This window comes from Lolium rigidum, chromosome 1 (assembly GCF_022539505.1).
Source record: "Lolium rigidum isolate FL_2022 chromosome 1, APGP_CSIRO_Lrig_0.1, whole genome shotgun sequence".
Taxonomy (NCBI): domain Eukaryota; kingdom Viridiplantae; phylum Streptophyta; class Magnoliopsida; order Poales; family Poaceae; genus Lolium; species Lolium rigidum.
The window spans coordinates 214,263,885-214,291,037 of record NC_061508.1 but is presented as its reverse complement, the minus strand read 5'-3'; the positions used below and the strand labels follow the sequence as shown (position 1 = coordinate 214,291,037).

The 27,153-nt window shown below is 48.7% G+C and overlaps 3 protein-coding genes across 3 annotated transcripts; 1 reads left to right on the top strand and 2 right to left on the bottom strand.

The window, feature by feature from the left end:
• Positions 1–1,347: 1,347 nt before the first annotated feature.
• Positions 1,348–4,876, bottom strand: LOC124689689 (glyceraldehyde-3-phosphate dehydrogenase 1, cytosolic-like). The gene is made up of 12 exons (XM_047223180.1): positions 4,837–4,876; positions 4,699–4,722; positions 4,503–4,603; positions 3,919–4,034; positions 3,723–3,822; positions 3,083–3,229; positions 2,920–2,980; positions 2,731–2,828; positions 2,163–2,305; positions 1,949–2,032; positions 1,773–1,862; positions 1,348–1,675 (listed from the first exon to the last, which is right to left on the bottom strand). The coding sequence occupies exons 1-12, from the start codon at positions 4,838–4,840 to the stop codon at positions 1,630–1,632; spliced, it is 1,014 nt and encodes a 337-aa protein (XP_047079136.1). The 5' UTR covers positions 4,841–4,876; the 3' UTR covers positions 1,348–1,629.
• Positions 4,877–14,362: 9,486 nt separating this feature from the next.
• Positions 14,363–17,029, top strand: LOC124683115. Its single transcript, XM_047217690.1, has 9 exons — positions 14,363–14,605; positions 14,716–14,781; positions 15,073–15,153; positions 15,234–15,287; positions 16,116–16,184; positions 16,277–16,339; positions 16,467–16,549; positions 16,621–16,686; positions 16,754–17,029. The coding sequence occupies exons 1-9, from the start codon at positions 14,378–14,380 to the stop codon at positions 16,779–16,781; spliced, it is 738 nt and encodes a 245-aa protein (XP_047073646.1). The 5' UTR covers positions 14,363–14,377; the 3' UTR covers positions 16,782–17,029.
• A 7,889-nt stretch (positions 17,030–24,918) lies between these two features.
• Positions 24,919–27,115, bottom strand: LOC124683114 (L-type lectin-domain containing receptor kinase IX.1-like). The gene is made up of 2 exons (XM_047217689.1): positions 25,734–27,115; positions 24,919–25,633 (listed from the first exon to the last, which is right to left on the bottom strand). Exons 1-2 carry the CDS (start codon positions 27,113–27,115, stop codon positions 24,919–24,921), a joined length of 2,097 nt encoding a protein of 698 aa, XP_047073645.1.
• Positions 27,116–27,153: the final 38 nt, after the last annotated feature.

Here is a 27,153-nt window from a genome sequence, read left to right as displayed (position 1 = left end):
TGAATGCCGCAAATTTGCGAAGGTAAGACCCCAGATCCGTTCGCCGGGCGTGGCATCGCCAAAGACTGCGCTCTGCTACTTTTATCCGTATCAACGGATACGAAGAAAAATCCTAACGGACGCGTTAGGTACCCGATAAATTCGACCGGGACTCGACGGAATGGTAAGACCTTAAGCGGCACTTGTCGAAGTTTACACCGATATCCCGAGATCATGTCCGGGGACGTGATTTTGAAGTAGGTTTTTGCGGATTGCCACTAGAGCAGTTAACTAGTACACGATCCGTCAGATGAACTAGCCCCAACTACCATTATCCCTGTACAATATAGAATTTTATGTGAAGAAGTATAAAAAAGTTAAAGCTTCCGAATAAAAATAAACAGTGGAGATTTTCCCTGATTCGACGATTCAAGCAAAATCTCGGGGGCTACTGACATAGGCATCCCAAGTGGGCCTGCCGAAGATGGTACCCGGGGTTTACTGGAGGCCCAATACCCAAAGAATAAGAAGATTCGGGAGTCCAAGATTTACTAAGGAAAGATAGAGTTGTAATAGGAAGTGTTGTTTGTAATCCGGCGGGATGAGTTAGAAACCGTCCCGGACTGCGTAAACTTGTATAGCACGAATCCCTCGGCTCCACCTCCTATATAAAGGGGAGTCGAGGGACGAGAAATCGATCGAATCATTGTCTGCAAACCCTAGTTTTCATAATCGTCGAGTACTTTCCGGCTGAAACCTTCGAGATCTACTTACCCTCTACTTCCAACTAAACCCTAGCCTACAATCCATAGGCATTGACAAGTTGATACCTTGTCACATGGTGCCGGGTCTGGTGCAGGCTTCTTGTATATAACCTACGCTTCAGCCCAAGCCTCCGGCGACGGACCTCGTTCCGCTCGTCAGAAGTTAGCCTCCCTTTAATATATGAATTTGGATCACAATATAACACTTTGTGGCTGAATCTGCATCAGGGGCTGCAGCGTTGCTCTTATGGTTGGCCTTGGTGGCGGGAGGAAAGGAGAAGGGAGGTGCTGTGGACTCTATGTGCAGGTGGTCGCCAAGAGAATGGCCCTGCTGCACTTCACTCGCTCGAGTTTATCCGTCCTTCCAGGGATCTTCAATGGCTTCGGTGCGTTCTGTCCCCCCATCCAAGGAACTGTAAGTCGCCCACCACCGATTCAATGTACTACTGTAGAACAAATTATCGCAGTACTACGAGACCACATACAGCGGCCCTCGTCATCAAACAAGACACGCAGCCCTGGAGTACAAGTGTATAACACACAAGGCAAGCAAGAAACATCACATGGCACAGGTATACAATGCAACCAGCAAGTCGAAACAAGATAAACGACGGAACTGAACGATATATATTTTCACAAACGAGCAAAAACGAGTTCTTGATTAGCAACTCCATTACAGACAGTAGTAGTAGATGCGGAAAACAGAAGGCAACTAATGTCCAACTAAGCATGAACTCGGCGTCTGCCAACGCCGTCCAAATTTATTCTCTCTGCATAGACAAAGAAAAGGCTCGTCTCCGACTCGCCCAGAAGAGAAGCGGAACACTACTGTGCCTTGGCCATGTGGCTGATCAGGCCTCGCCGCCCAGAAGAGAAGGGGAACACCCTACTGTGTCTTGGCCATGTGGCGGATCAGGTCGACGACACGGTTGCTGCATAGGAATTTGTTCCAAAGTGTTAAACGGCACGGGGGGAGGAGAATAACACATTGTATTATACGCACAAAATGAAACCAACATTGAAACTGACCTGTAACCCCACTCGTTGTCGTACCACGACACAAGCTTGACGAAGTTGTCGTTCAGAGCAATTCCAGCCTTGGCGTCGAAGATGCTCGACCTAAATTGCAGCAACAGACATCAACAATGAGTAACTGTCTGACAAGACTGAGAGTTTATGCCAGCAATAGCAAGATATCTGCATACCTGCTGTCACCAATGAAGTCAGTGGAGACCAAATCCTCCTCAACATAACCCATGATTCCCTTGAGGTTTCCCTCAGATGCAGCCCTGAAAAACAATTAGCATGCCCTTGTCAGTGGGGTTCTGGAAAAGAAAAAAAAAAAGCATAACAGAAATTTCTGCATAAGGAACTGCTGTGATTGAGCATGGGATGCTCTAAGATTAGAACTGCACTTACTTGATGGCCTTCTTGATGTCCTCGTATGATGCAGCCTTCTCGATTCTAACAGTGAGATCAACAACTGACACATCAACTGTGGGAACCCGGAATGACATACCGGTAAGCTTGCCGTTCAACTCAGGAAGAACCTTGCCAACAGCCTGAAATCCATTAATATCATTAGTAAGTGTGTCAACTTGAATAAAACAGCATGCTATCACGGCTATGAAGGTGGAAACAAACACATCCATTTCCCTGAGAAGTGAGATAAACAGCAAACTGAACACCAGAACACAGCTGTGCACATTATATTTCAAGTTGTAACATACTAAAATCTGAAATCTATTGAACTGGCCCACAGTGCTAAATTAAAATGAGTGTGCACAATATTAACTATCAAACCCCAAGTTCCGCACTTAAGTATCCTGTAACAAGGCAGGGGTCCACTTATCGAACACCGGATATAGCACATAATAGAAGAACTTACTACTACATTAAGCACAGAACAGTCAATAGAGGTAAGAGAAGACAATGCATTCAAAACAATTTGCCTTTGAATAAATGTAGAGCACTATTCTTGGCATACCTTGGCAGCGCCGGTGCTGCTGGGGATGATGTTGAAGCTTGCCGCTCTCCCACCTCTCCAGTCCTTGCTTGAGGGTCCGTCAACAGTCTTCTGGGTGGCTGAGAGAGATAAAGTAATGCCTGTGTCAACTTCCTGATAATTTTAACAGTCCAATAATTTACAAGACCATGGCCGTCAACAAAATCTTACCAGTGATGGAATGAACAGTGGTCATCAGACCCTCAATAATACCAAAGTTGTCATTAATGATCTGGAGGATGAAATTAACCATTGTTAACAATTAATGAACCGTGATCCCAACATCAGTCATCAGTCATTGAAATAAAGTGATGTATGAAGAAGTAAAACATGCCTTAGCTAGGGGAGCGAGACAGTTAGTGGTGCAGCTAGCATTTGAGACAATGTTAACATCTGAAGTGTACTTTTCCTCATTGACACCAACAACGAACATAGGGGCGTCTTTGCTTGGAGCAGAGATGACCACCTTCTTGGCACCACCCTGATATTTAAAGAACATCGTAAGACATAATCACATACCAAGTGTTGGAACAGCATTGCAAAAACTAAGTTCATGTAAAACAGAGCACTTCCATGCAACTAGCATCGAGAGCAAGGACTGCTAGAAGAAGATTTTGTATCTGTGCTCAGTCAACAAAACTATATTTTAGGACACTGAATATACCATCGTAAATACTGATGCCAGTACTTCCTAAGTTACTAGAGCATACCCAAATCAAAGTAATCAACTAGATAAATTCTGGGGCAAAAGAAACTACAGTCTCTACTATGTCATTCCCCTGCTTCTTTAGAGTGTGTGTTCACTGACCAAGCTTACACACACTAAGAAATCACAAGTAGAAGTTACAGAATACCACTTGTAACATAAATGTCAACAAGGTATTCCTCCTCAGTCTGGTATGCAATGGCCATAACGGGCACATAGTTAAAAACAATATACAGTAGGAAGATGAAAACTGGAAGTTGAATTATACCTTCAAGTGAGCAGCAGCCTTGTCCTTGTCAGTGAAGACACCGGTGGACTCCACGACATAGTCGGCACCAGCCTCGGCCCATGGGATCTCCTCAGGGTTCCTAATGAATCACAGAGGTTCAAACATCAGTTCCACAGCTACAGGCAGACAAGCCTTGGCTCAACTGTTCTAAGAAGAAGCTGCAACATAGGACTACCTGACGCCGAAGACAGCAACTGCCTTCTCGCCGAAGAGGAGAGTCTTGTCGTTCTTGAGCTTGATGTCGCTGTGCTTCCAGTGGCCGTGCACGGAGTCGTACTTGAACATGTAGGTCTGCACATCACAGAATAAACGGTTAAGATTTAACAGGATAAGGCTAGGACCACAGCAGATCGCTCAACCTGCGAGCAGTCAATGATTTACTCAACGAACTGATAGAATAATTGTGGAACTAAGCAGACAAAACAACTCTGCATCTAAGACAGGTTATCGTCAAAGAGGAAGAAAAAACACTGTGGAACTCGGGTGTCTTGGCATACTAGAGAAAATTACAAAATCTTGGAAAAATACAAACGACTGAACTCCAATCGAACTACTGAACTCTTACCAAACCAGAGACAATACTGAACCACTCAGGCTACTAAACCGTAACCATCATGTACTCAAACAGTAACCACCCACAACCGGCATGCATGTGCTAATTTAAACCGGCGGGTAAAATTTAAACCGCTCTAAAACCTTGTAGAACCGCCAGATCTGTCCATCAAAACGGGTGAAAACCACAGATCGAGGGGAGCATACCATGTACTCAGTGGTGATGAAGGGGTCGTTGACGGCGACGAGCTCGACATCGTCGCTCTGGAGGGCGACCCTGGCGACGAGCCTTCCGATCCTTCCGAAACCTGAGCAAAATCAGCCACTCAAAATCACCACATAGTCAACCAAACCTCACCCCGAGGGAAAACAACAACTGATCGGTAAAGCGAGAGACACATACCGTTGATTCCGATCTTAATCTTGCCTGCATGCGGCCCCAAATCAAGCAAAAAACACGAAAACAAACACCGATCAGATCAGGAAGCAGAGCACAAACGCAGCAAAGCAATTAGAGGGATGGATTCGATGAGCGATTTACCCATGGCGAGTGGAACTCTGACGACGGCGCGATGGAGATGTTGGAGCAGGTTCGCTGGGGACGGGACGGGATGTGGAGAAGTGTCTGGAAAGCGGATGTGGAGAGGGTTTAAGCAGGGGCGGTTTATATAAAGGCAGCAGGAGAGGAAAAGGCGAAATGGGGCTGCAAGAAAGGTAAACAAATCCAGAGAAATCCTTTGATTAAGCCCGATGTGCGCGGGTGACCTGTCCCTCCGTTGCCTTTTTCAAGATGCCACGTTTCTCACTGAACGGTGGGCCCGGAACCTGCGAGACCCACGTGTGTCATCGACGGTCGGGGGCGGTTGCACGTCGTGGCCGCCCGTGGTTTCTCGGACAAGAAAGAGGAAAAAAATGCGGAGCAAGGAAATATTCGCTGCGGTCCGCGCGCGTGGTTTCTTGCGCAAGGAAGAAGAAAGCATATTTTGCCTTGCGATATAGTTATAAGAAAAACGATTTTGTTTGCCAATAATGCGGGTAAGAAATGCGTCGGCGAAAGTAGACTGGGGATTATTATATATTTAGGGCGGGAAATGCTCATTTGTTCTTGGTGTGATGCGCAGTAGCTAGCTTCTGTATGGTTGGTAGTACATGTGTGTGGTACAGGGTGACCAGTAGAAGGTGGCCCGAAAGGTTGGGCGGCCGCCGGCAACGGCGACGAGGCGGCGACCCTCTCGTGTTTGTCCGACGTGAACGAGATGGAATCCTACGGATCCTCTGTTTTGTGTGCCTAAGTGTGTGCTTGTGCTGGATTGATCTTTTGCCACTGCATTTTTGAACAAGGGTAGGGTGCTGAGCACCCTAATTGCATTACTCATAGGTATTGTACAGATACAAACATTGTTTCTGATGGTAGTAATCTGTTGATTGCTACTGATACAGGACAAGAAGATGATCTATGAGCAGGGGTTATTGCAAGAACATAAAGGCGAGACTCTGGCGAGAGTTTTTGCCTGTTGAGCACAGTTGTGAGCAAACATTGCTATTGATATGCATGATCCTTGGATGAAGAAGGGATGAAGTTTTTCCTGAAATTGCACCGCCTGTCTTCTAATCTCCCACTGGACAGTTGGATTTGCGCCTCCTTTCGCCTGAACCGCTTTTGCCACTGCATTTCAATTGCATGATCCCATCAAACTAATATACGGGGTACAAGTGATGTCTTACGGTACATATTTAGAACAACTCCACATGTGTTCTCCAAACCATCTTCAAAGGTTTTTGGGAACGTGTAGAACCGCGTCCAGCCGCGTACCTCATAAGTCTTTTATGATTTGGGGTGGTTGGGTGCCTCAAAAGTCTTTACGAGCTGGGGCGGTTCAATATTGTGTTCGGCATCCCGAGCCCATTAACACTCCGCAGGAGCGCCGAATGCAACGGCGTTGCGACATGGTGAGCGTTGGATCAACCGTGCCATCGACACATGGTGCCGACATGATTGTTCTCTTCGTCATTTACATCGTCATCAACCTCCCGTCAAGGGTAGTAATGTTTGTGTCGGTTCCCTAGGCGGCCACATGGAGCCGTCCCTAGCATCGCCTCACGCCACACATTCTCGTTGCTCTTTATGTTGAACAACCGCACCGGAAGAGGCTTGACCACGAACACATTTGGGAGCCACATCTTAACCGTCTCTATAGCGTGGGTCTTGTATGATGCATGTTACCCAGTTCTATTGGACATGCACCTGCTAAGCGGTGGCGGATGGCCGTTGGAATCCCACTGACGCCCAAGACGATGAAGTAGATTAGTTTAGCTTACATGAATTTCATTCAAACCATGTAAAATATAATGATAATTTCAAATGTCGTTTGAATTTAAGTTTTTCAAACAAATGTTTGGCGGACGCAAACGAGCATGCCCCAAATGCAGCACCACGCGACATTATCCCCATTCGGCCGATACGAAGCTTTTGTCGAACATCGGTTAGGAAATGTGATTGGAGATGCTCTTATGAATTACTCGCTGCATCCGTGCATAAGTGTACATCTATTATTTAAACTTTTTTCCTGGTCAAATTTATTAAAATTTAATCAAATTTATAGGAAAAATTAACAACAATTATGATATTGAGTTAATTAATAAACTTATATCCATAGTTTCACAATACTCCAATTTAACGTTATATACGTTGCTACTCTAAATTAGTTCAAGCAAATTTATTTAATCCAGATAGATTGTAGACAATACTACGTATTTTGCGTAAACAGAGTCAATAAATTTGAATCAAAAGTTAAAAAACATTAGTTTTTTGGCTAAAATTAACATCACACTCGGCAAGTTGTGGCAGAGATATCGTGGGAGTGGCACTGCACGGGAAAGGAAACGAGGACAGGGAAGGCGTGCCGCGTGCAGGATGGATCCGGAGATCTGGCGCCACGGCGGGCGTCCCGTGGCGACGTGGGGTCTCCGACCACGACCATCCGGACGTCTAGACGGAGAAGATGGCCAGATATCCCCATTTCCTCGTGCAGATAATTACGCGACTGCCACCAGACGAATATACTCCACATATATGCCAACGCCTTCCAGATGCTTCTCCAACTCTAGCAGCCTGCTCTCGTCAGCTCGCACGCTCGACGGCAACATGCGGGGTTAGGGCATCTCCAACCGCGCGACCCAAACCGCGCCCGCGTGTCCGTTTGGGTCGAGCCGGACAAAAACGCGGCCCAGCGCGGGGACGTACCGCAAAAGCGGACGGCCGCGGCGTCCGGAACGACGCAAACCCGGCCCAAATCTGGGCTAGGTTTGCGTGGCCGCGGATGGCACGCGCCGTCCGCTCGCGTCCGCGGCCGGTCGCCTCGTCTCCCTTGGGCCCACTCGTCGGTGACCGGGAGACTATTAAATGGGGACCCGGAGGGATCCGGCCCTCCACTCCGGTCCCCACTCCACTCCCGAGCAAAACCGCCGTCATGGTCCCGAGCGACGGTTCGCTCCCGGAGCGAACGACGACGAGGCGAGCGGCGGCCCGCCGTCGTCCGCCGGCGTTGCGGCCATCGGGAGGAAACCAACGCGGCCTCCACATCGGAGAGGCCGCCCGCGGCGGTGCGGCATTGCCGCAGCCGTCGCCTCTCTCCTCGAGCCGAAGTCGGAGTCCTCGGAGGAGGACCCGGACCTCCGCGCCGCCCTGATGATCTCGGCGGCGGAGGAGGAGGCGAAATGGCCGCACCTCCATGCGGCCATTCGCACCTCCGAGATGGAGGAGGCGGCGCGGCGGGAGGTCGAGGAGGCGGAGGGCTGGGAGCTCTACGCCCAGGCCCTCCAGGCGCGACGGGAGGAGGAGGAGGAGGCGGCGCGGCGGGAGGAGGCAAGGCGCCGCGCCGACGAGGAGCGCCGCCGGGAGCGGCGGCAGCGAGGAGGACGGCGCCGCGCCGACCAGCCGCGGCGCCGGGAGGCCGAGCGCCGCGCCCGGCGGAGAGGGCGGCAGCGCCTCGGGGAGGAGGCGCCGCTCCGTGCGCCGCCGCAGCCTCGGGTGGCTCCGGACCCCCACTCGCCGTGGGAGGAGGCCCTGTGGTCTCCGTGGCCGGAGTCCCCGGCGCGGTCGAGCCACAACAGCGCCTCGCCGCCCGGGGACGACGACGTCGCCGACGACGCCCACAGGGGCTAGGCGGCGCACCGGCGGCCACCGCGCCGCTAGAGGGTTTTTAAATATTAGTTTAAATTTAAAAGCCCATATAGGGGCTTCTTTTGTTAGTTTTATTTGCCCAAAATAGGGCTATGTACAAATTTGCCCAAAATAGGGCATATGTTCAATATAATTTCGTTTAAATTCGCATTTTTTTATTTGTTTTCCTGTTTCTACGGTTATGCGATGCGTCCGCGCGTTGGGCGCAGCGCGCGACCCAAACGGATACGCGGACGCGGGCCGCTGTCCGGGTGTCTGCTTGGCCACCCAAACGGTCCAAACCGGACGGCCCAGCGCGTCCGTTTGGGTCAGCCCAGTTCGTCGGGTTACGGCAAGCTCCGACCGCGGTTTCATAGACCCGGTGTGCTGCAGGGAGGACCGGAGGAGGGGCAAGGACGCCCTTGAGGCAGCAGGAATCTCGGCCGACGAAGCGATGGGGGAGGAGTGAGGGGAAGGAGATGCGCTGGGAGAGATGAGGGAGTACAATTTTTTTTTCTTTTGGAAAATCAGTGGGAAACTGGGGATACAAGTTGTGACTCGCTCGCTGAGTGAATGGTTCATGCCTTCAAGGCGAGATACAGTGGCTTTGCAAATGACGCACTAAACGAAAAACATGATTTTTTGCGGGTAAAAGAAAAAATATGATTGATGGTATATACATAGTGTAAAACGTGAGTTTCCGTGGTTTTGCTAGAAATCCAATAGACTTATTCAATGTCAAGTTCTAAAGAGGATAAATGAAGAAAACATGAGTGCAATCCCACTTAACCACCAATAAAAATATTTGGGCCGGTGGGTTGTCAAAAGCATTTTATGGGTTTTCTGCTTTGGAAGAAATTTATTTGAGATTTTAACTAAATTTTATTAAAAATTCCTAGTCTCTGTCAAAGTTTTACGGTGCGGACGGAACGCCCCTGGGCGTTCAACGCCTCGTTTTCGGTGACCATCTGGATGGGGACCATTGCGGACGCCATTGACCCCATGAGAGCGAGGAGCGTCATCACAGTACTCGGCGAGCTTGGTGAAGTCGCTGCGGCGTGGAGCGCAAGGGCTCCCAGGTGGCCGGAGCACCGTCTGTACCGGCCGCACCACGGCAAACCCCAGCAGGAACAGGCCAGCCTGGAAAAAGCTGACCTGGACCGGCTGGACTAAGGCTCTTCGGAACGTGCCCTGGAGCTGCACCGTGGAGAAGATGAGAAACATGGCGCGGGTGGAGAAGAGGAGGAAGGGGAGGAAGTGCAGTTGTTTGTGTCCACCGTCGGGTTACTGGGAAATAGATTCTAATCCACGGTCGGTGTCAACCTGGTTCCACTGATGACAGTGACGGCCCGCTCGGCAACCACGACCACATCCCCGCCGAGGAGCCAAAGCATCTAATTAGACTAGGGCAAGTAAAAATATCCATATATTAATATTGAACTTTTTTATTTTTCATAAGTTGGCTTGGCACTAAATGTCTAGTGCTCCTATTCATATATATACTCTTTGATATACTATCTACAAAACTAGTTATACTTTTTTTTATACGATTGTAACATTTATATTAAGTACAATTTTTCGTACAATTATTGAATTTGTCATTACAAACTTTCATAGCACTAAACTAAATTTGGTTTTTTTGCAACTTTTGTAGTGTTTAGTTTGGGGTGTTTAAGAAAATATTTTTTTCAAGTATATATATTGCCATAAATCTGCAAGTCGTATTTTTCTCATTATTTTACCAATTAACGTATGCACTTGAAGTGTTATGATGTATGTGTTTGTATGTATAATGTTACGGTAGTATCTTTAAATATCTATAGACCTTGGTTTCTTGTTTGTAGTGTATTTGAAATGAGAAAATAAGTTGGCAAAGATATTTGGAGCATAGGACTATTAAGATTTAGTGGAACTAAGTAGATAATTCTAAAAGGCGGTGACAAGCTAGGTGGCCATGAACATGGCATGGCCGAGCGTCATGGGACAATAGCTCCATTGATGGTGGCGGCACTGATCTCGGAGTTGGTGGTGATCTAGCAATCTCGTCACTACCTTGTTGAAGGTATCATTGTTGCAGCCTTCATCTCCTTACCCGGTTGCTAGCGACGCACGGCATCATTCTTCCCCTGGTGCATCGTGTTTGAAGAGGCTCTAAGATGGAGCGGCGTGGTTCTTACCACGTCGACGACAGTGGATCTCGGCAGCATGGCGTCGTAGAGTCTTGAAGGAGGACGCATGTTGACGTGTGTGCTCAGAGAGGAGGTGTCATATGGCACCATGATGGTGTCATCGGCAGGATAGGCGAAGTTTATGCGGATCTTCACCATCAAGATTGCTTAGCGATTTGATGGTTGTGACGAAATCTGTAGCGTGTACATGAGGTACACACGAGTCTTTTAAACCAGATGAGTAATCTTGTTTCTCCTAGAGGGCGCCTCGAGGTTTGCGATATGTTCCCGGTTCCTAGGTGATGGAGGAATTTCGTTGTTTTCTTGGCATAAGGCCCTAATGAGATGATCTTCACCCATTGTTGGGTTTATATGTGTAGTGTGGATGCTTCTTGTTTTTTGGCGTATGTTCTTTGTCTGTCATTTGTAGAATAAATTAATAAACAAAGTCATATGCATCTTTCAATGCAAAGGCCACGGCTCCCATCACCCATTTAAAAAATGTAGATAATTCATTGTATTGAACTGCCAAACTAAATTCCAATGTAGAAAGTGTCAACTAGTAAGTTTTTCATCAAGTTCTCTCTTCCGATTTTGCATGTTGGCGATGCTTGTTTTTAAAATATTCATTTCTTATTTTTTGTGACGACTAGTTAATTAGTCATTATTATTCTTCTTCTAGTATGTGATATATGTTTTTATATTAAAGCATGCACTTGTTAGCGTCCATGAATACCTAAAATTCAGAATTTATAAGTTGCATTGTTGTTGAGGATATGCCAACTAGGTATACTACGAAGGGGTCTAAATCTGACAAGCATGGATGGTCCATAGATGGTGGTGAGGCACACAGCGGCCCATATGTCAGAGAAAATGGAGGTAGGATCAGGCCTGGAGGCGAAGCTATCGGATCCGGCCCATGACTAAAGGTGGTCGAATCCGTGATGTACAAGATAGTGAATCCCTTATGTACTTTAGGCTTAGTCGTATCCGACGGGATCTGCTCCCTACAACCCTAGATTCGGGGCTGATCCTGGAAGCCCTTGAGGCAAGACACAACTCATTGTAATCACGTACTTGTTGTTTTATAGTGAATTATAGCAGTACGTAGGATCTCACCGCCGTCGCGAGGTCTGAAGCTGGGTAACTCGTGTGACCCCGCCCCGATGACTCCTCACCCCATGGCTCCCCCCTCTCCCCTCTGTGAGGCTCCCCTCGCCAGAGTACCGTCAAATATGCAAACGATGTCTAACGACTATCAAGATGTCGTTTGCCATGTGGCGTCATCCATGACGGAAATTACGTCGTGAATGACTGGGCCTGGGTTGGGCTGGTCCAGGTACCCATGACGAAAATCCCGAAACGCCGAGGATGGCCATGACATTTTTTGGCAACCCAAAACGTCACAGATCATCCTATGAGGATCAGTCTACGACATTTTTTTGTTGCAAATTTTGTCATGGATGGTCGTCCGTGACATTTCTAGTTTGACATGTGACATATGAAAAACGATATGGACCACCACTATTTTTTTAGTGTCTCCAGCACGCTGCTATGCTGCCGCCCCTAGCCAATGCTCCTTCTTCTCAGTCTTATCAACCTCGCAACCTGGGTCACGATGTGGCGACAATGGTGACTGCAAGACCGTGGTGGCGTGTGAGGGTGGGTTTGCAAGATTGGTGGAGCGCTACAAATCGCCTTGGAGTGTGGGTTTTTTTTTTTGGTCGGGAGAAATCCTTGCCGTTTAGGCATGAACGTGGTGGCGCCCGTGGGTGTTGCCGTCCTTCCTAAAGAGCGTCGGGTATACCTCTTCCCCACCTCTCGTGGCATATCAGGGGGAAACCTAGGACCTATCCGGGCAGCAGTGTCATCATTGTCGCTTTCCTCGTTGAAGGCGATGCTTGGTACCTTGTGCTTCACATTGCTAGGAGTATGGTAGAAATCCCCATGAGGTCGCAATGGTTGCGAGTCATTTCCTTTTCGCTGAGCCACTGATGGTTCCAAAGCGCAGGAAAGGTTGACAAGTAAAATAATAAAAGGGTGCAGTCGTTTTGGTGTTTTAGGTTTGTAGTTTGCAATAAAATAAATTAATAAAAGTAAATAGCAATAAGTGAGTGCTCTTAAAGAAAGAAAGGCCAATCCTTTATGCAGTACCAGGACAAGCTCGATCAAGTGTGTGTGTGAACTTATATGTGACAAGTGTTCCTAAGGGCAACATGGATTTAGTTATCATTTAGATTTCTACACTACATGATGAATATCTTGTTAAGTTTCATTCCTTTAGGGGGGCCTAAATTAGGACCAGCCATAAATATGAGAAAATACACCCCTTATGATGGGTCCTTGAGTCATTTCATAAGTAAGTATAGATATCATTAAGACATAAATCTCCCACCATAGCAGTTGGTTCATTTGTCCCCGGCAATAACTCCTCTAATGCAACTCAAAATATTGGAAGACGGTTTCTGAGATTTCATGCCTTCCAACCCTCATCATTACATCAAACTGCAGCCCTATGAGTCCATATAGGTGAAGTAATATGCAGTCGATGTACGCATAAAACTATCATAGAACCACATAAAAGATAAAAGTTTAACCAAATACTCATTGCATATTATATGAAAATCATAGCAAGTCATCCTATGCCCTAAGGAACATGGGGATCTACTCACAAGTACCAGATATGACATGGATCAGAAACATATGGATTACAATACAATTTGAAAATATAATATCTCCACCAAATAAAGACAAGTTGCCAATCACAAACATGCAAATATCACTTAAACAATATTCCGAGTTTAATCAATCACAAACTATGAGTGGGATGAAGTGGATCTTGGAGATGAAGATGGTGATGATGATGGTGCTTAGGAGATGTTGATGGAGAGGCCTCCCCCTCTACCAAGGAGGAGTGGTGATGACGATGGCGTCAATTTCCCCCTCACAGGAGGCTCCGGTGCTATGGGATCTGCCGTCGCTTGGAGAGGAGAGACTTTCATCTCTGCCGCCGCCTTTGTAAATCTTGGGAAAAATATGGCATAGGTTTTTTGGCGAGATGGAGATGTATGTAAAAGGGAGGGGTCGAGACGACGCTCGAGGTCCAAACGAACCTAGGTGGCGCGCCTAGCTGAGGGGATCGCGCCACCTGGTCTCGTTTGGCTCTCCTGGCTCCCCTCTCGTGCTTCTTTAGCCCACGGTTTTTGTCTTGATGAAAAACTGATCATGTATTTTTCTTTTGATTTTTAGGCATTATGAAGATCCCTAAAATAGCAAAATACGAAAAAAAAAAAGGAGGTTTTCTGTCTCCTAGTACCAATGGAGGGAATTTTGTAGTAAAATCTCGTAAATTAACTAAAAAGGCATAAATAATGGTGAATCATGGCAAATATCATTAATAATTAACCATATAAGTTACTATATTAATGATGTAAAATGCACGTATCAACCATCATTGTCAACTTTCTTTTTGGTTTCATTTAAGCGGGTTTTGTGCTGTGCTATGAGGTTTTTATATGAGTTAGTTGCTATATTAGTATAGTGGAACAACCAAAAGTCTGTTTCGAGGAGTTTTCGTTTAAAACAGTTTTGGTTTGCCACATGCCATCCATGTTCACACAGATTCCATCCGCGCTCGGGGCTGAGAGCCAAAAAATTGGCGTCCGCGTTCGAGCAGAAGTCTGCGAGACGTGTTCGGGTCGGAGTGCAAGCCGAATCCTAACAGCAGCCGCCCGCACGATATCTGGCGAGCCATGTCGCTGGTCGCCACCACGAGCGTCGTCAGAGCCCGCGCCTCCCAGTGTTCCTCCTCCGCCTCGTGCTCAGCCCGCCTGCTCCCGGCCCTCGCCCACCGCGCCCGCGCGTACAGGCCTCTCATGACGCCGGCGGCGGCGGGTTCCGGCAGGGCGCGTCTCCAGGTGCGCGCAGCCAGGTTGGAGTCCACCGGCGTGTCCGTGGGCTTCCGCGCCCCACAGTTCGAGGTCGGCTCAACTTCTTCTTTGCTGGTTACTAATTTCCTGCCAGCCAAGACTAAAGCCCGATGCTGATGTGCTGACCTTTGTGGTTTCTTGTTGCTGATCTGATCATGCAGCTTCCTGAGCCCATGACCGGAAAGATCTGGACACTGGATGACTTCGAGGGTAGCCCTGCTTTGCTGGTCAGTGCTTCTGAGATAATTTCTGCATTGTTCATAGTATTTTGAGTGCATTCAATGCTTTCTGTTCAGCCTCTTGTCCCTGCGTGTTACCTTCAGGCTTCAGTTAGCCCGAGCCAGTGAATACACACCCCTAACTCAGTATGACCATAAGAATATCCTCGAAATCATAGTTGACTCCTCAAATTACCTTTTAGAGAATCGTGATGTCCTTCCCCTTATCCTTATTCATGCCATGCCGTGAGCCGGTCATCGTTTCTGGTGCTTAACAACAAAGTATCTTCTATCTTTCAGGTTATGTTCATATGCAATCACTGTCCATTTGTAAAACATCTGAAAAAAGATATTGCAAAGCTCACCTCTTTCTACATGGAGGTAAGGACACTGGAAGAGCAGATGAAACTTTCTCTTAAATTTGTGCTTGTAGCAATTGACATGGATACAATACAATGCAGAAAGGACTTGCTTGTATCGCCATATCCTCAAATTCAGTTGTGACGCATCCCCAGGTTATGAGTTACAACTTGCATGCTATTAGCATGAATGCTTTCTAGTAGTTTCTTTCTGCATACCTCTTAACCAGGGAGTTTTCTTCCTGAGAACATAAAAGGGGAATCTTAGAAAATTCATGCTTTTAGTTATTATGGTAGAAGCCACCTAAAACTCGAATTACAGCTATATGGAAAAATATGTAGTGAACAAACATGCTACCATTTTATAAGAAACCAATCACTATGTTGAACTTCTTTGCGATAAAAAAAATTGTCTTCTTCTCTTCTTTCTTTCTTACCTAAATATTTTCTCAGATTGAATTTCGTTACATGATGGCGTTAATCAATTAGGAACCTGTCTACTCTCAGATTATAATTTAAAATATCACACTGGTACCTTTGATGAATAGTACTGTTACCACAGTTATTCTTGTGGTCTCAAACTAATATATCCCAGAGATAAACAATTTTAGTGATTAAAAAATATCTGCCCTTGTAATAAGTAGACATTCTCAGGCATATGTTATTTGGCTTTAGTCATGTAGCTGTTGCTATTGGGCCCTAAGTTGATAGATATTCTGCAAAGCAATTATGAGCTTTCCTTTCAGAATGGTGTGCTAGAAATATTTCTAGTTCATACTATCATGTATCATCTCATTCCAAAGTAAGAATTTAGCAAGTAGTTCTAAACATTAGTTAGGACAGTGCTGAAGCAACCGCTTAGTTAGGGAGATGTTGAACTCATGTATCTTGATGCTTCAGTATCAGTACATGTTATTCTATTATTGTTCAAGCAAATTGTCAGTTTTTCCCAGTTGAACTCAAATTAAATTTGAAATGCTGCAGGATGGTCCTGAACATATGATTGTGGATGCAGAAAAATTCAAATACTCATTTCCTTATCTGTACGACGAGGTCTGTCCTCCACGATATGTGTTTCCTGATGCAGTCCTTCAGTCTCCATAACCTTCTTTGCTTACTTTTATTGCTGCTACTGCACCTTGCAGTCGCAAGAAGCTGCCAAGGCATTTCAAGCAGTCTGCACACCAGAGTTTTACTTGTTCACAAAGGTAACATTATCGACTGTATGCTAATGGTTTTCTGATTCGTGATGCTTACACGGCCAAATTCTTTAGTGTACCATGTCGTTGTCCCTGATTTCTTATCTGTCAACAATTCTTGTTTTGGGGGTGCTAGGATGGACGGAGGCCATTTGAACTATTCTACCATGGTCAGTTTGATGATTCACGGCCCGGTAGCAATGTACCAGTCACCGGAAGGTAGGTATCTTAAAAATCGATGTGCAAACGCTCCATTATCCAATGTGCTCACTTTGGCTTGCGATTCGTAGGGATTTAAGCCGTGCGATCGACTGTGCACTTAGTGGACAAGAATTGCCTTTTGCGCAGAAACCAAGGTATGTTGTATTGGTCATGTAGAATCTTGAGTGTTCATCCCTTGACATTTGTTTTATATCCCTGCAGTGTTGGGTGCAGCATCAAATGGAACTAGTGACCGGTATTAACTATAGAGCTGGGCAAGGAACGTACGCGTTCTCTTCATAGAGTAGAAGCTAAGGTGAAAATATCGTCGAGGTGAATTAATCATGCAGCTCAATTGTTCAAAGTTTGAAACCTCTGACAGATAGAAAATGGAGAAGAATCATCATTTGTGAATGTGATGCTATGATGTTTCGGTCTTGTGTATTTGCCATGTTGTGACAAAGGAGGCATTAATTATTTATTTATGCGGTGATGACATTTTCGTTGGTGCTCGAGGCATCTCCTGACGCTTCAAAGTGACGCGGTCTCATAGTCGTGTACTCAGATTTTGTCTCATGACACAAGACCTAATGAGGAGAACCATGCCATACTGCTAGTATCATAACTAGTATCATGCACATTAGTCCCACAAAAATACTGATGTGGCAGCTAATTAAGGAGGAGAGAGAAGTTTAGAGTAACATAGGTAGATACGATATCATAGCGCAAAAAAAAAAAAGTTAATGCTAAATAAATCTTGCACACAATTTGCATATAATCATCGATAAGATGTCTAGGATTGGTTGACTTGGGGTCTGGTCGAGAGAACCGCTCCCCTCGCGTCGTCCCCTTCAGGCGATCGAGGGGGCGAAACCATAGTCTCCACCGCCGCCGCTCCCTCCCCTCCGCTCCCTTCCTCCTCGTCGCTCCCTGAGGCCCCGCTAGGCCTGGCTCGTGACGCCGGTGAAGGGGGCGGCGGGGATTTGAGCCCTTGGCTCCCCGCGCGGCGTATGGGTGGAGGAACCTCGCGCCGGGTTCACCGCAGCAGTGTCACTCGGCTTTCCTCCGGCTCCGATGGCTAGCCCTGGCTCAGTCTGGGGTGCGGGAGGTCTCGCTCGGCGGCCTCCTCGGTGGGGGCTCGGGGTCTCAGGGCGGCGGCCCTGATCTGGTGGTGGTGCGACTCCGGCTCGGCGGCGAGTGGTGTTTGCGGGTGCGGGCTGGTCTCCGCGGACATGTGGGCGGTGCGGAGCCGGCGGGTATTGGCCTTGGCCTGGGGGGACCCCTCGGTGGTCGCCGGTGCCAGATCTGAAGCCGCTGGCCCCTCCTCTCCTCAACGGCGTCCAAGCTCGCTGGTCCTGCACCGGCCAGGCTGATGGTGGCGGGACTCTGCGACCAGGAGAAATCCCTGACCGGTGTTACCGGTCACGACAGCGACGACGTCCATGGGCGCCGCCGAGGTACTGTCCTCCCCCCTCCTCTTTGCTCCCTGGGTGAAAACCTAATCTTAGATTGGGCCGCGGTGGCGCCGTGGCATCGCTCACCTTGCTGAAGGCGCGGCCTTGGGGAGCTCGGGTAGGTTGTGTGTTTGGAGGTGTTCCGGTGATCTTCTCCAGCGTGCCCAGCTTCTTCGTCTCCGATGCGTTCGATCTCCGGTTTACTGTTGTGTTGCTCTTTGTGTGGCTTGGCGTCGGTGTTCTTGGTTTCGGCTCCCTCGGTTCCCAGCGTTAGTGTACAGCCTAGCTCAGGGGAGCGCCTCCATCGGCCGACGGTACGGTGCCCTTCGAGCCAGGGCAAGGAGGCAGGGAGCCTTCTGCGGCGATGGAAAGGTTGAGGCTGATGCTTGCTTCCGGGCCTTCCCGGTCCTGCCACACCAGCTATCTCCTCGAGCTCCACTGGTGCCGGGCTCTGTTTGTTGAAGAGGACCTTAGAGTTGCAAGCTATTCTTCATGTTCTTTTCTGTTTGCTTGTTTCTTCTTTGTGTTGTAAGCTGTTCTTAGCATCCATGTAATCGGCCGTTGTGGCTTTATTAATTTAAAGTTGGGTTTTGGTCTTACGTTTAAAAATAAGATGTCTAAAGTGTTATCTTGTAAGCCGAGAGCTAGGTGTCCACTGCATTTTTGTAAGCTGCATGTACCGATCTAAACAACGTTCCTATCTCTTAAGCATATCGGGGCGTAGGACTGTGGCCGTTCCTATCATTTCAGGTTAATTTTAATTAGGTGCTCCCAGCTCTTGCATACTGTCCCAACACCTGACGGGCAGACGACCTGCAGAAGATGCACTGCCATGACCCAAAAGAGCTTCACAAAGATGGTAATCTTATCTTGTTAGCAATAGATTATGTAAGTAATATTTGGTAGGGCTGCCTGTAGGAGAATCTTCACTTACTGCTATGGGTCATCAATTTAATTTGGTCCACTAAATTCGTATTGGGTATGCACGTCACATGTTATATTTAGACCTACAAATCAACTAATTAAGCATTGTCCTCTAACCACAATTGGGGGAAATAAGAAAAGGACAATATACCGAAAACAAGGTTGAACCCCACCTATGGAAGAAAGAAAAAAGATAAATAAGACTGCAACACTCGAATGCACTCAATCTAGAAGTCTAAATTTTGCACCCATAATTTTGCAGGTGATTGGTTTACACCATGTATTCTTTTGATGTTTCATTAATAAAAAAAATTTTGTGATCCACCGGTTACTAAGACACTCCACCACCATCCACATCCAAGTAGAAATCTATATGGAGCTGCCATATAAAAATAAAACGACACACCAGCTGAGTCTTAAAAAATCAGAACACGTCAATTCTAAAAGGACAAAATAATCAACTAGAACCCACAAATATTTACCACAGTAAAATTACTATCAACCAACCACAATATGTCGCGCCCTTCGTTACAAGTTTATTTACATCAGAGCATCTTGATTCTTGAGAGCCTTCCACCAGACAATTACAGCCTAATCATTGTTTGTGGGCATTTCGGTCTGCTTAATTTGGATAAGTTGCACTGCATCATTATTGCCATACCATGCATATTATATCGTGATCATGCCGATTTTTTTGCCATAGTAGTAAGTGTTGCACCCGCCGTTCCAGTGCTTTGCTTCTTCGCGGATAGGGCATTGAGTTGATGCGAGCTACGATAAGTTTTTCAGATGTTCCTCGGCAATCTTTAACATGCAAGCATTTTCCCACCCCTGTCTCTATATGAGTCTTTTACCTATTTTATTTTGCCTTCTCTCTCATACTAGCCTTGAGTTGTGTTCTTGTCACGTGTCCTATCCACTTGTTTACCTCAAGCAACCCACATTACCTCCACATCGCTCCTACAACTATTGTTTTGGTTAGCGGGCCAGCCTTGTGAGTCGCAGTGCATGCTTAGCTAGTATCGCTTATATCTCGTTATTCTTATCTGGGTTATCTGTTGGGGGTTTCGAGACACATGCTACATGGTTACAATTAGGGGTGCAAATGGATAGGATAATTTCCGCACCGAAATCGGCGGGAATCCGTTTTAAAGCATCCATATCCGATTTTACAAAATTCGGCGGATAACGATATCCGAATCCGAAGTGGCACTCCAGATATGGTATAGCAAATAGCATGCGGATATGGATTATCCGAAATTTTATTAGGATAATCTGAAGATTTTAAATCGGATAATCCGATTTTTTAGTCAAAAGCCAATGTTAATCTTGCAAGGTTAGTAGTTATTGAGTTACCAAATTCATTTTACGAACATGTTTACCTCTAAATTAATATCAGTGCTTGAGTTTTAGCACACTGTGTCTCTTGTTTCTTAACTACACAAGATTGAAAGTTCAAATCTCTCTCAAGAGTTGGCAAAACTATAAGTATCTACCGATGAGAGCATATATGCGACTACTTCTGTTTCCGGTTCGAGTCCGCCCCATTTCCGACTCGAATCCGCAGTCCGGTATATCCGCATTCGAACCCGAAGCCGATCAATTGTTTTGTGATAGCTCACTTGTGTTTCCTGAAATCTTAGGACCCGAGTTTTTGTTATCTGTTCCGATATTGAGCGCTCTAACCACACGTGGGTATGTTTATTAGGTCTCCCTTCGATCACCGCCGAAATCTACAGCTTTATCCAGTGGCCAAAACTAGTTTGCAACGTTTACTTTTGGTTCTTCCATGCGTGCAAAGTTGCTCCTTGTTTACTTTGGGGAAGCCCCGATAAGCCTTGTATCCCCTTGTTCTTGTACGCACGAATAGGATGCGGAGCCTCTGGGAAGTGGGACATCCTCCCCTGTGAGAGGTGATGGTCCACCTAGCATGTTTTGACGCACATAGCTAGGTTCATTTCGGAGATTTGACCGAATTTCGATACAGAATGAACTTAGTTAGGTGGCTTTATGAACATTGTTGTGACGAAGGAGAGTGTGTGTCGTGATATATCCTTCCCATGCTCAGTTTGATTGATCGTGCGTGTGGCATATTTAGGCACCGCTGCAGGGTTAAATTTTTTTAAAAAGTCGTGTCCGCGGTTATGGACGATTTGGAGCTGTATGACTCATATATAGACAACTTACACATATTGTTTCATTAATAATAACTTGCATAATAAGTTAGCATAACCTCAATAATAACCTCAATAATAAATGGTTAAAACATATCAATGGTGTGAGGGCCCTTCCAAGTACTTTCTATGTTTAATTTTGATCTTGAATTTCTTACATCAAAATTCGTAGTTAAAAAAGACACGCTTTCTTATGATTTCTTTGAATGCGAACCCAAATGTATCGATTTTGTGAGGTCTACAAACTATTCACTGGTCGACGTTAGAGACTTGAAATGTCGACGCAAATCAACCCAGGGCCGGCCCATAAGGGGGGGCAAAGGGGCGACCACCCTGGGCCCTCGGGTGGTAGGGGCCCCGGCCCCAGATAGTTCTTCAATGCAACGATTTTTATGTATTACATTATTAGGTCTAGGAAAATAAGAGAAAAGAGAGAAAATTGGAAGAAGAGAAAGATGTTCCAAGACCATCATGTATTGATTATTTTCTGCGAAAACAATTTGGTGACATGTCTTCTAAAAATGGTTTATCTGGTAGCGGGAAAAGGAAGTGAAAAAACACAGAGATGAACCAGTAGAATCCCACATAGGTTCAATTGAATTTTTTTTAGAATAGATAGTTCTTGCAGGAAATCCCTGCAATTAAACCTAGTAAATATTGAAGAGCAATAATGTGGGAATTAAGGTGATGATAATGATATAGCAATGTTTTTATGAAGAAAAAAGATTGCAGATGACTATACCAGAATTTGATGTGCTGATACAGATTTTTTTTAGTTTGTTAGAGATATAGACAATATCCTAATATATTATTAGTTTCTCAAGTTTTATAATTCAAAGACCATCTTTCATGTTTTGGATTGATTTTAAAATACAATGCACTTTTAAAATAATTTGTCAGCAAGGGCCCTCTTTTATCGTCTCGCCCCAGGGCCCTTAGTTCGTATGGACCGGCCCTGAATCAACCATGGGAGCACTCTGGGTGAGGTAAACATGCAGCTAGCGCGCGCGCACACACATACGGAGGAATCCAAAACTAAGGGAACACATTTTATTTACACCAGCGCATCTTGATTCTTGATCGAGAGCCACCACCAGACAATTACAGCCTATGCAGAAGGGAAGATAGGAAACACGAAACAATCAATTACGCGGGCGCGCAGGCGATGCAGGCGAGGTAGAAGAAGACGGCGGAGGAGCCATCACCGGCGGCGCCACCGCCGGCCAGGTAGCTCCGCTTGAACCTTCCCCGCTCTCCGGCCTCGCTGACGCTGCACCGCAGCATCTTCCTCTTGATCGCCGCGATGGCCTCTCCGCCACCTTGCCGCCTCCTCCTCCCCTCCGTCGTGGCGGCAGCTTCATTGCCGTCACCGTGCCGGAGCCTGTGCACCATTGTTGTACTGTACGTGGAGTGGATTTGTTCGTCACCTCACCGCGTTGCTAGCCTAGATGCAAGCTGTTCGTTGTGAAGGAGACCACCACGCGGTGCAGCTTTTATAAGCTGCCGGCGAGGCCTGCGTCGTGCCTGCCGTGCACCCGGTTTTGGCCGGTTAACTTAAAGATTCCTCCGGGAGGCATGTGACAAGGTGACATTTGTCCCCTGCTGCTCCGTGCTTGCGTGCATCTGGTTTGACGTGTGAATTATTTTTACTGATTCTGCGGATTTGGCTTCTCTGAATAATTCTGGTACATCTGCAGGCACTAGCTAGTTCCTCCTGGATCCACTGGACTGGATCGGCTCTTCTTGAAATGATGTGCTTCCACGATTAACCTATTTGAATATGCTGTGGCAGGCTTCAGTTATCGAGGCAAAGTCGTCCCAAATCCGTTGCATATATGATGGATCTTGGCGTGGCAGAGAAACCGACAGTTAAACTAGTAAGCAAGCTCCGTGTTGACCTAAAGATCTTAACCTCGGTTTAGCTAGCCGATTTGGCCATTTGGGTCGCTTCATCGATCACGATCAGGAAGCTTAATTAACCTCTTCCCGTGCATGGAGCCATATTCGTCAGAGAATTGAACGCCTCACAGGCACGACCATGCACACTCGCCGCCATTAAACCCAGGTAATAACGGGGCACGATGCCGACGGACCGGTGCACCTTCATTGCATGCGATGGATGATGGATCTGAGGGCATCTCCAACCGGGCGACCCATTCCGCGCCCGCGCGTCCGGATGGGTCGAAACGGACAAAACCGCGGCCCAGCGCGCGGACCCATCCCTAAAACGGATGGCCGCGGCGTCCGGGACGACCCAAACCCGGCCCAAATCTTGGACGAGTTTGCGTGGCCGCGGACGCGAAAGGCTGGTCGCTCGCGTCCTCCCTTGTCCGCCCGGCCCGCCTGTCCGCCTCCCAAAACGAGAAAACACTCCACTCGTACTCCCAAAACCTAGAGATGGCCGACGAAGCGGCCGCCGCCGCCACCGCCACCGACACCACCGCCACCATCGGAGAGGAGGCACCCGCGGCCGTTGCCGCTCCCGCCGTGGAGGCGGCTCTCGAACCGGCGGTGGCCGAGCTCCCCCGGGCCGCCGACGAAGAAGGCGAAGGCCGACCTCACCCCGGAGCGAGGAAGCTCGAGAGCGAGGAAGAGGGCCGACCGGCGCGAGGCGCCGGACCAACGGAAGAGGGAAACCGCCGCCGAGATGGAGCGGCGGCGGGCGGCGGAGCAGGCTTCTCCAACTCCGGACGGAGGCGAAGAGCACTCTCCTTCAAGAGCGAGCGGGCCATGCTATTTTACGGCCACCCGGCGCTCGGCCAGCACATGATCATCCCCGGCACCGGCGCGGCCTCGGTGGGGAGCTCGGCCTCCTCCGTGACCCGGCCCCTTCCTCCAAGGTCAACCGCCCCACCGACCGCCCTATTTGGGCACGAAATGGGGGCGCATGGGCGGCAGGCGTACCAGTCACGGGATGGGTCACCGGAGGTGGGCGAGTCCATGACGGGGCCGTCACCTTCGTCCATTGACCTGAACCGTGCGCCGGCGAACTCCAAAGGCCCGAAGAACCTGAGAGCAGCTGCGACGTCCGGTGCACGCAACCTGTTCGACGATATGTCGACCGCGCGCGCGCAGTCACCGTCCAAATGGGTGGCCGCTGCGTTGGGCGCAGCACGCGACCCAAACGGACGCGCGGACGCGGGGCTCCGTCCGCGCGGACGCGGGGCTCCGTCCGCGCGTCCGCTCGGGCACGCAAACGGCCCAAAACGGACGGCCCAGCGCGTCCGTTTGGGTCGCCCGGTTGGAGATGCCCTGAGATCGGAGTGCACGCGCCGACCGTGGCTGCCGGAACAGTCATTAAACATGAATCAGATGCGGCAGCGCCTGCGTGTGGCAGTGGCATCCGAGAGAGGTCACCATGGCAATGGCAGTGGCAGAGGCATCCGAGGGAAACCAGGGAGACCGAGATTGGGAAGCTCACGACGTACGGCAGATGTGTGGCCGATGGAGATCTGGGGCTTGGAATATCGAATTCTAAGAAAGCCCAAATCAAGCAGGGATAGAACTGCCATTGATGTGGACACATTTTCGTTCGTGCTCGACATTTCAGTTCAGAGTTAAGCCATGAACAAAGGAAGAGTCATATATTTTCTTCAGTCAGTATAATATAACACAAAGAGGAGGACATTTCAGACATCCATCCCAGGAACATGGCCACCAAAAAAGAGAATCATCCTAACGCAAATATTAATGTTGCAGAGCAAAACAATCAGTCCATCTGTTCTCCATCATAGTAGTTGCCGCTGCTGGCCTCGAGCAGGGCTATCTGGACGTGAAGATCCAAAAAGAACCTGACCAGCCGCCCCGACGATCTCGACATGGCCCAAGCCGGTGCTCAGGCCCTGGGCATCACGACTGGCTGTGGCCCCGTGAAGCCGCTCGTCGTTGATGATCGCGTCACGGTGGACGTCGACATCCCTGCAGAAGACGACGACGACGACTGCCCGTCCCACGGGGCCATTGGCGGCGCATAGGTCGGCACGGGCATCTTGGACGGCAGCAGGGGCAGCTGCTTGGCATCCTTCGAGTGCAGCGTGGCCATGGCCGTTCTGATGGATGGCCGTGCGGTCGGGTCCGGGTGCGCGCACCATAGCCCGACGACCATCACGCGCTCCGCCTCCGCTTTGTCGTAGTGGCCGTCCAGCCGTTGGTCGACAGCTTCGAGAACGCCTCCCTGGCCGTAAAGGTCCCAGACCCACTCCGCCAGCCGGAAGACGCCTCTCTTCTTGTCCAGCGTGCTCATCGGCTTCGTCCCGCACGCCACCTCCAGCAGGACCACGCCGAAGCTGTATATGTCGGACTCGGAGCTGGCACGGCCGGTGATCAGGCACTGCGGGTCCACGTAGCCCGGCGTCCCCGATACCACGGTCATCGTCTTCAGCCCGACGGCGTGGTCGATGAACCTCGCGAGCCCGAAGTCGCCTAGCTTGGCGCCGAAGGACTCGTCCAGCATCACGTTGCTCGGCTTGATGTCGCGGTGCACCACGCACTGGTCCCATTCCTCGTGGAGGTAGAGCAGCGAAGAGCCAAGATCGAGCACTATCTTCATCCTGTTGCAAATTGACATCCATTCATGAGCTCGAATGTCCTACGTATATATTTGCCAAGTTCACGTTTGGTAGTAGTACAGTGCAACTAAGATGTTCTTACCTCATTGCCCATGTCAAGAAGGTGCCCTTGCCGTGGAGATGGATGTCGAGGCTACGGTTGGGCATGAGCTCGTAGACCAGCAGGAGCTCCTCATGGTTGTCGCACCAGCCGAGGAGCTGCACCAGATTCCGGTGGCGCAGACGGCTGATGACGTTGATCTCCGACGCGTACTCCTTTCTCCCTTGCATAGACGAGTCCTTGGAGAACCGCTTTATGGCCACCGAGAGGCCAAGCTCCCTCAGGTGGCCTCTGTACACTGCGCCGAAGCCACCTTGCCCGAGCTTCTCCTCCGCTGCGAAGTTCCTGGTCGCATTGACGAGTTGCCGATAAGGGAACCTCTTTGGCCCCGTCCCCAACTCCATCTCCATGACCACCTCGCCTTCCGAGTCCATATCCTTCCCCTCTGCCTCCTGCTTCTTCTTGTTCCGACGACGACGCACCAGCAAGGCTGAAACGGTGAAGAGAGCCACAAGGAAAAGTGATGCACCAGCGGCAGCTCCTGCTATAACTCCGGAACTGGAGGTTCCCGAGGAGGGTTGCGATTGTACCGATGGTGCTACCACCGGTGCCTTCTTGCGTTCCAACGACGAGTTGAAGTGCCAAGAAAGCAGCTGATGCAGCTCAATGGATGCTGCCGTCGACGCCGAGAAACCAATAGAGACTTCCGCAGGCAATGCATTCTTGAGATCAACCTTGGAGCTAACGCTGTAGTTCGAATTTCGACCATCACCAAGCAATAGTGTCACAGCCATGATGCTTGAGATGTTGTCATACTGGATTGTGGCGTTCATGGTCCCGTCGAGGCTGAAGCTCGGTAAGTCCGAGGTATTCACCGATATTAACGAGTTCACGTCAATGCCGATGTGATCCAAAGTTCTGTTGGGGTCTGATACCTGGGCCTCACTGAGGGTGTCGAACTCCACCGCCACGAACCGGCTGTCACCTGTCGCTATGGCGCCGTCCCTTAGGTTGGTGAGGCCGAGGTTGTAATAAGCCGACGACACAGTCGGTAGGCTTGACGGGTAGCTTGCGAGGAAGAATGCCATGCCGCACCCCTTTTTGCTGATGTTCTTTGCCTTGATGACAAAGGAGAAGCGTGTGCTGAAGCTTGCCACTTCGCCCGTTTGCTCATCCCAGAGCACCATGGGCTGTGCGCTGTACGACACACGACCTTTGCTCCCATGGATGCTACCTACTTGGTTCACGCTAATATCGAGGCGGCCGACGCTGAAGGAGGCGTCACCTTCAATTCTGATGGCCCTCTGGTCATCTGAGCCGAAACTTGGGTAGTCAAAGGACAAGGGAACAACGCTAGGAAGGAGGCAACAAGCGAAGAAGATGATGAGAAGAGCATAGGTGGGTGTCAATGTGATCTCGGCCATCGCCGCTGGTGCCGGAGCACACTATTGGCAGTTTGGCA

Bases quoted from the DNA above. Each gene is read 5' to 3' on its own strand.
- LOC124689689 (XM_047223180.1), bottom strand. The intron at 3,230-3,722 runs GTATAATTCAAC...TTTAAATATCAG, and splicing joins AGGCTGCTGCTCACTTGAAG to GGTGGTGCCAAGAAGGTGGT. The intron at 1,676-1,772 runs GTCAGTTTCAAT...ATTCCTATGCAG, and splicing joins GACAACGAGTGGGGTTACAG to CAACCGTGTCGTCGACCTGA.
- LOC124683115 (XM_047217690.1), top strand. From the start codon at position 14,378: ATGTCGCTGGTCGCCACCACGAGCGTCGTCAGAGCCCGCGCCTCCCAG. The intron at 16,185-16,276 runs GTCTGTCCTCCA...TGCACCTTGCAG, and splicing joins TTCCTTATCTGTACGACGAG to TCGCAAGAAGCTGCCAAGGC. The intron at 16,340-16,466 runs GTAACATTATCG...TGGGGGTGCTAG, and splicing joins AGTTTTACTTGTTCACAAAG to GATGGACGGAGGCCATTTGA.
- LOC124683114 (XM_047217689.1), bottom strand. From the start codon at position 27,115: ATGGCCGAGATCACATTGACACCCACCTATGCTCTTCTCATCATCTTC. The intron at 25,634-25,733 runs GTAAGAACATCT...AATTTGCAACAG, and splicing joins TTCTTGACATGGGCAATGAG to GATGAAGATAGTGCTCGATC.